The 8,975-nt window shown below is 36.6% G+C and overlaps 1 protein-coding gene across 5 annotated transcripts in view; it reads right to left on the bottom strand.

Moving 5' to 3' along the window:
• Positions 1-1,933: 1,933 nt before the first annotated feature.
• LOC138700157 (luciferin 4-monooxygenase-like) overlaps positions 1,934-8,975 on the bottom strand; it is a 271,422-nt gene continuing 264,380 nt past the window's right edge. For 4 of the 5 annotated variants that reach the window (XM_069826548.1, XM_069826545.1, XM_069826550.1 and 1 more), the window contains one exon: positions 1,934-4,550. In XM_069826548.1, coding sequence (XP_069682649.1) covers positions 4,429-4,550 — 122 coding nt within the window. In that variant the 3' untranslated portion in view covers positions 1,934-4,428. The remainder of the gene's footprint in view (positions 4,551-8,975) is intronic. The other variant, XM_069826549.1, reaches the window with a different exon arrangement.

The raw sequence follows: 8,975 nt of genomic DNA, 5'->3' as shown, positions 1-8,975 counted from the left end.
TTCTCACATAACAAGTGTCCGTTTAAGTGTAGCCTATATAGGCTACAAGAATTACTCTATATATATTTTATTTCATGGGCTTATTAGTATTAAACATGAAGAACATGTACCGAAATAAATAAAATATGTAATAAAATTTCCGATATTTCATTATGTATCTTCATGTTCAGGTCATAAGCACTATCAAGATTTTGATGAATATCCACTTTCACTAAACTATTGAACTCTAGGAGAAAATAAAGGTGTGACTGCGCACTTTCATGTTTATTTATTTTGTCTTAAGTGCTCCAAATCACTGACACCAATCTTTACCCAATTTGGTTTGACATATTCTTTTTCAAAGAATAAGCATGGAAAAGAGTAAAAGCGGTTGGTCGCCTCACAGCCGCAAATCCATGCATTTCTTTCATGAACATCACACTCAAATTCTCTTTTAAAATTTATGTTTTTGGATTTTGTTACATGCACAATATTGAGCTGAGATGTTGGTCTACTGCTTTGTTTTAATTCTAACTTCTTATTGAACAATAAGTTAGAAAACAGCAGTTTTTTAACTCGCTAACTTTACTAGCCGTTCCCGCAGGGTGTTTGTGCACGAATGGCATGTGTACACACGGTAGGTTATAGGGAAGCTACCTCCCCCCCCCCCGCAATCTCTCTTCCAAGAGTCGGCCAGTCTTTCTCCCACTGACGTATCATAGCACATGCTCCTAAGCAGATGACAAAATGCAATCTTTCTGCCAAGAATGTTTATCCTTTCTCTTAGAGAGCTCGGAAGCAAATAAATCTACGATGTTCTTTTTCTGTTGTTGTAATATATATTATTCTATTACATTTTTATATTTTTACTGGAGGTTCACGTGCTCAAGTGCTCTAATAGAGTAACCGCCACTGGATGTATGTAATGAGGGGGAAAGGAATTGGCAGCCACCGGCGTAGCTCTGTCTGCTAAGGCTCTTTCCTTCCGATTCGGAGTGCGCTTGGGCGCGGGTTCGATTCCCGTTTGGGTTAATTACCTGGTTGGGGTTTTTCCGAGGTTCCCCCAATCGTAAGGCAAATGTCAGGTAATCTATGGCGAATCCTCGGCCTCATCTTGTCAAATATCATCTGACTATCACCAATTCCATCGACGCTAAATAACCTCGTTGATACAGAATCGTTAAATAACAAAGTAATAAAAGGAATTGGCCATCCTATCTCATTATCTCCAGGCTTAGTTGCCTTATTGGTGTCACTTATGAGGTTCAAATCTGTCTTCAGGCAGTTGGCTAAACATCATAAGTAAATGTGATAGACATGATTGAGAAACACACATTACTGAACAGGTAAAGGTTTCATATCCGTTCTGCAGCAAAAGGTAAATTATTTTTCCTTGAGGAGATAAATCTTCTGTTCACATGCTTCAGATCTACACATTCCTCTTAATTGTATTATACTGTATAATAACAGTACTAAAAGGAACATGTGTATTATTTATTTTACATGGACCTATAATTGAAAATTATGACACGTGTTTTCTAGCAAGTAAGATATAGACTACAATGTTTCATGAACAAATGCACAATAAATTGAAGGTTGTTGAATAGATAACAAATAAATGTAATGTCCTATTATAAGGACTTCGATGTTTCAGATTGATCTAGCAGTGTAACATAGATGATATAGTCAAATTTGGAAACAATTCCTTTAAACAATATGATTCAATATACTGTAGAAGGTAGGCTATGCAAAATCCAAGTCCTCTTCATTTAAGATACTACAAATTTTTAACCGTAGAGGATAGATACTCTATGAATACAAGCTACCTAGTACAATAGAACTGGATAACAATATGTGCAGCAAAATTAAATTCACATATCCGGGATCACTTCTAATTTATTTTGTTTGTGTGAGGTGCATTTGAACAGGTAACGGTTAAGCATAGTTTGAAACATTCAGTTGAGGTAGTTCTATATTTAAAAATATATATTGTATGTATTAAGTTATATAGCTTGCAGAAAGGCTAGCTTTTGCAGCCTGAACTGTCCCTGCTTGTGTATCAAGTTGTCCAGCTTTCGCTTTCTAATGTGTTTAAGGGAGGAGATGAGTGAAACTGGCCATTTTTCGAGAAATAACCTACGAGGTTTGTAAATAAAATAGTGACAACATAGACAGTACGAATATATTATTGAATTTACATGGAAAATACGTTTACATTCCATCAATATAATCACCAGCGTGTTCCTGTATCTTCTGCCAAATCCATGGTCGGTAACCGTTGAATGCCATTAGCGAGGTTGTTTATATTGATCTGTCTGATGGACTGCCCTACTGCATGAAGCTCTGATGCAATATCTGGAAACCTCTCGCCTCTAAGTGGTTCTTTCAACCGTGGAAACAAGTCGTCACAAGGACTCATGTCAGGGGGATACGGAGGATGTTGCAATACTTCCCAATCTCATCTCTGTAGCAATTCAGTCACTACTCCTGTGACATGACAACGAGCATTATCATGGAAGATGAAAGTGGATTGTCTCTCAGGAAATGTGGACATTTTTATCGCATAGCTGGACTTAGGTTGTGTTCGAGAAAATATTGGTAGTACGCTGCATTGACATATTGGTCTTGAAGTACGGCATGGCTAATTATAACTCCTTCACTGTTGTATGCCACAATCAGCATGACTTTCACTCTAGAGGGTTCATATCGCACTTTTTTTGAACGTGTTGACCCTTTATGGTGTAATTCATTAGACTGACGCTTTAGTTCAGGCTCTTATGCCCGTGCCCACGTCTCGTCAATGGCAACAATATGCTGCAGGAATACGTTTCCTTTGTAGTGGTATCTCTGTAGATGGAGTTGAGCTATTGCGTATCGGTGTCACTTCTGTGCTTGTCAGGTTATGAGGCAATTTTTCTCATGTGGAAGTTTTTCTTCAGGATGTGCCAGACAGTTTGATGATCGAGTCCATTCTCGATAGATAATTCTCGTACAGTCCAGCGATGGTCAACAGCAAGGAGACATCGCACTAACTTCACTTGTTCGTCGTAAATGGACGGGTGACCTTTGCAAGCTACATGTGCCGTCTCATTCCGACCCATCTTGCAACCGTACGATACGGTAGTGAATGGTTGCCACAAGCTTCAAGTAACCCTTCATGACATTGGCGTGCATTTTTACCACTGGCTACCTCGATTTTTGTCCACGACCGCTGATCAAGTTTAATAAACATGCTTTAGAGCAGTTAAAAATAGTGCTCTACATTTAACCATGTACAATAACAACATCTGTTGTCATAGCAACCAGTTTTATCATTCAATACATCGACAATATCTCCAACTACGGTCACCAATTGTCTCGTACCGCATGCGAATGCGCATGACCCATTCCCCGGCAGAGTTGCCACTATTTTATTTACAACCCATGTATTTTCGTGTTTCTGGTGAAATATAATCACTGATCTCTAATTCATATGTTTACCAAATTTTATCATCATATTCGTGTTTCATTCATTCATAGTTTTCTGCCCAAAGGCAGGTCTTCCATTGCATACCCAGCATTTTCCAATCTTTCCTATATTCCTCTTAGAATATGGATACAAACCGTGCATCCTAATGTTGTCTATTATCTGAATCTTCTTCTGCCCTGAGCTTTGTTCCCGTTCACCATTCCTTCCAGTACTGCATCTTTCAGAAGTTTCTTTTTAGTCAGAACCCAGCTAATTCGTTTTACTCTTCCTGAACAGTTTCAGCATTATTCTTTCTCTACTCACTCTTTTAGCATAGCTTCTTATTTTTTCAACATAACAGTCCTCAAAATTCATGCTTTACTTATATTTCACAATTACAAACATGTTTTCATGACGGAAAATTGAATTTTTAAGTTCGTTTTTCCACACTTTTTTAGGCTACCATACTGCATTTACTCACAATCAAATAATTCAACAAATTTTATCCTCAGAATTTGAAATTTTTACTGCATGTTCTGAAGAGTATGTTAACAAAACTGCAAAGTCATTTTTTGGATGAGGTAAATCTTTTCAAAATTAAAAAATAAAGTATACAATGCGGACAAAAAAAAAACGAAAATCTTAAACTGACTGAGTAAATTTTTCAGGCCACTCATACATCCAAAATTCAATTATGATTCTGCTGTTAATTTATATGCATGTCAAAGATGCTGTCCAATTATTTGCAGGTCTGTAACATATTTTTTGAAGCAGATACATTTTGAAAAGTCAATTTTTTACTGTAATAATTAAAAAAAACTAATAAACTAAAACTGACGGAACTTGAGGACATGAATATTAATAAGGCATTTCTGTATATAAAACATTAAGTCTCTAGCTTAAACAATAAAATTGTAGAAAACAGAAATTTCGCCTATTACATCCCTTAATAGATGATACGTTGTTTATGCTCAGATTTGGAAGGGAAATTTCACAACTAATCACAACTTCGATTTCAACATTGCTCTCATTTCTCTTCTTAGGATCTTCCCACTCGCTGTCTTAGGAATAGAGTCGACAAATTTGACTCCACCATGAAGTATTTTCTGTGGAGACACTTGACCTGTAACAAATCATTTGCGCATATTAAGTGGTTAGAAGAATGTACATTGCAAATGATTTCTGTAAGTGAATTGTTATCTCAAAACAAGTCTATAAACTCGGTGGAATTTTTAAGAAATGGCTAATAATAATACAAAATATATTTTAAAGGTGATGTATAAAGCAAGTTTAATGACAATAGTGATGGTAAGAAATAAGAGTTAATGTTTGTTTGTGAGTAAAAATCTTTTTACTAAATTTTTGTTGATTTCTATTAGTTTACATATCCAAGATGTGAAGTTTTTTGGTCGCTCCTACTTCTACTACAAATATACAGCACCAGCGTCACCTTGATTTGTCTGAGACATGACTTTATTCGCAATTGATCTCGTATATCGTGACCTTATACAGCGTGATTCACTACTAATGACCTACGCTTTAGGAATAAGTTCTTTGGACCATTTTGAGAATAAAATCTCGTATGAACATGGGTTCGATTATCAACCGTTAACTAATAACAGCTGATTGAATCCTTAAAAAGTAGCAGTGGTTTTGAACAGAACTAAGAGTTATTCACTTCAAAAACACACAAATAATAATTGTAAATATTGTATTAATCATAAAATAAACATACCACAGTTTGAAAGCAGATTTTCAAATATCCCTCCTCCCACTTCAATGTGCTTGGCCGCACGAATGTGAATGGCGCTTAGCGTTCCTACCTCGGCACGGCTATCCCTGACGATTGCAGGTGATAATCACCCCTTCACCCCCCTATAGTACTTCAAGTCATAGCGTAACCCACCGTTTAGTTTACATCGCAATGTTTGTATTACGATGCAAGCAACTCCAAAAGCTGATTCACAGTATGGCGTTAGGATTTTTACGAATAACTTTCAAACTAATGATAATCGTAATGTTCATATGACATTTTATGCCCAAAATGGCCTCTAGAAATGAATCCTACATTGTGGGCCATTAGTCGTGAATCACTCTGTATAGACACACTCACAGCCTTTTGTCGTCACAGTTCAGAGCTGTGATAGCTCCAGAAAAAATGATGTGACGGATAATGGCGATTTTGTCACAGTGTAATTTTTGCATTCGCTGCTTCTTGTGAATTGCAAATGTTGACGTGTTATCCCGAATATAGCCTAACCGAATAATTTTATTACGAGAGATGGTTTGTCACCATGCGAAGACAAGATATTTATGTTCATCACTAGACTTCGTATTTCAGCTACCTATAAACTGGAATGAAGTTGTCTTGTTTCGAAGTATATGTGACGTCACAGCGCAGGAACAGGTACGTTCGTATACAAAATAGTTATGTATCTTCTGCCCTCTTCCTCTAGAAAGTCAAAACCGGGACGCAAGGCTATATTATAGTGAGTAGTCTTATCGATCACTGCTCTTACTAGTCGTATTATTTAAACAACTACAGCTTTGTTGCTGATTGTAGGTTCATTGCAGAGGTAAAATGCTTAGGTAAGACGCTCAAGCGTGTAATATTGCAGAGCATAGTTGAGGATACTTTAACTAATATTTTCACTGTCAATATAGACAGTATTAAATATAAATTGAGTAAAACAAACGTAAAAGTGACAAAAATAGTATACTGAAAGGCACTGCAATAACAAAAGGCACAGAAAGTGTTTTGAACGTAATCCAAAAGAAAAATGTACCATCAGAATCTTAAAATCATGAAGATATTAACTCGAGTTTAGCATGGATTTGTGTAGCCTATCATGATGTTCAGTGCCAACATCCCAATTAATAAATCAAATAATCTCAATTTTAGAGAATTTCCAGAAAAGTACATAGCAAATTAGTGGTTTTCAGTGATGACGGACATATGCAATATCCTAATGAAACACGAAAAAGTATCAGACAATAGGAATATCTTGTAGGCCTACTACATCATGCACCAATAGCGTCATGTGCCATTGACAGAATTTCTTGCAAAATAAAATCATTTCAAGTGACATTCGCATATGTTCAAGTTCCGTAACTTACGAATGCACGTCATTAGGCCTATTCGCTGCAAAGATCATGACAAAAATGAACATCACGGATTAAGCATATGTCTACTAGTATAACTTCAGAATGTCGGGAGTTGACTGTACTCCACGAACACGCAGCGAGACGTGTTTGTTTATATCCTTATCTGTTGCATTACTTGTGTTCGACGTACTATATACCCAATGTGCCTTTAACTTCAGTCTTTACGTAGCTGGAATACGAAGCCTATTTATCACTCTTCAGCGAATTGGCATACTGGTGCCATAAATACTGTATTATATGAACAATAGGAGAAGCATAATAATATACTACTCGTATGTTGAGGTGGGCAGGGCATGTAGCACGTATGGGCGATTCCAGAAATATATATAGAAAGTTAGTTGGGAGACCGGAGGGAAAAAGACCTTTGGAGAGGCGGAGACGTAGATGGGAGGATAATATTAAAATGGATTCGAGGGAGGTGGGATATGATGATAGAGAGTGGATTAATCTTGCACAGGATAGGGACCGATGGCGGGCTTATGTGAGGGCGGCAATGAACCTGTGGGTTCCTTAAAAGTCATTTGTAAGTAAGTATATTATATGGAACATTTAATATTGCTGTGTTTGTAATATCATGTTTACTTAGGTTTCATGAAACGTTTATTTGTAGTTGCTATTAATACTTAAGTATTGTTAAGGAAATCTTAAAATATCTTTCTGTAATATGAAGGCAGATTAAGAGAGAGAAGACATTAACGGAAACATAATCACAAGTTTCTGCTATGTACCTACTTCGCATTGCTCCTATACTACGAAAAGCTCATCAGACGCTGAGCTGGGGTTATCTGGAGTTGTCATAGGGTGATATGAATAACACGAAGTATGCGCTTTAAAGCACGTACTTCAAAGTTTCATAGTAGGTACTTCAATTTTTATAATAATAAACTTCAGTAGTAGTACCTGATTCGAGTGCACGTGCACGGGGAGTTCGGGAACAGGTTTGATGTTGTACAAAGTAGTCTACTTTCACGTTAACTGTTTCTTATTTGTACAGTATTACAAAGTGATAAGTGTTTTGAAGCAAGGATGGATAATGCGTGTATAGTTGTTCGTAGATATGAACATAAAATGTTAGATAAATAAAATCTTCCTAAATTAATAGAAAGAAGGCGGAAGCAAATGTGGAAATAAGAGGAAGACTCTTGTCAGAGGGTGTGAATTAAATTAATATAAAATTTAGAAGAAATGGAATAACACGAAAACTAAAATTAATGCTTTACTTGTCCAAAGCATCTTTCAATAACTGCATAACTATAACTCGCTCTCTAGTTATGCATCTACAGTATTATGCGACTGTTTTTGACGAGAGGTGGCATATTTGAAAGGGATCATCAGCCATGGAGTTACGTCATAACCGAAATCTCCAAGCAACACGGCATTACTGTAGCATCATTCCACTGTATTATCTTACAAAGTTTGAAATTTTCCATATACGTGAGTCGTGTACAGACCGTAACCACGAAACATCAACACTTGTAAATTATCTGGCATTACATGTAGGTTAATATTGTGGAAGCCCTTCCTATTTACATATTCGTCACCACCTATAGTGGGTTTTACGATCGAAATATGCGTGCAATCTGTGGCTAAAGGGAAGTGATACTTCTTCTACGCCTTATTATTCTCAATTTCTAAGTCTTCAGCAAAAGAAGGATATCTAATTCACAACCTAGCTTTTCTTGTTATAGCAGTCAATACTTTTGCAACAGTCAAAGAAATAGTTGTCTGATGAACTCCAAAAGTATTCTACAACTGCACTATGAAATTATAGAGCTCCGATATGTATATTATTATTTGTATTTTATGCATCGTTCCGATGCTGCAACATAGTTACACCCTGACGGAGGTTTCAGTGCCTACAAGGAATTTAGTTACACTTATTTACCGAAAGAGGAAGAGGGGCAAGAGTTAAGCTCATCGCCTCAAACGCCACCTAGTAGGCAACTAAGGTAGAACACTAAGGTAAACTAGAACGCGAGAAAGGATAAATTTGGTCTAGAGGCTGTAATTTAGGCTTGGAAGTCTTTAACGTGCTGGAAAACTTCCACACGGGGCACACGGTAGTCTCCGATATAATGTAAACCAATTCTCATTTTGTCATCACTGTTTAAGGCATCACCTCTTGTTTCAAAATTATTTCCCAAAAGATGTTGAGTTATCCACTCTACATTATTTTTATCAAACCTATAATGTCCTATATGTAACTCACGTGATATTTTGCGAACTTCATGAAACTATTTCGGCCGATTAACTAGCATAAATTCTATCATTGCACAATAGTCAACCTTTCTTAACAAAGTGAAGTTTCCTACAAAGGTACATTTAAAAAATCTGTAGTCCATACTCTGTCTTCAAAGCACATGCTACATATTATTCATCCCGA

This window comes from Periplaneta americana, chromosome 5 (assembly GCF_040183065.1).
Source record: "Periplaneta americana isolate PAMFEO1 chromosome 5, P.americana_PAMFEO1_priV1, whole genome shotgun sequence".
Classification (NCBI taxonomy): domain Eukaryota; kingdom Metazoa; phylum Arthropoda; class Insecta; order Blattodea; family Blattidae; genus Periplaneta; species Periplaneta americana.
Note: the sequence above shows the minus strand (reverse complement) of the source record. Positions and strands in the feature narration are given on the sequence as shown.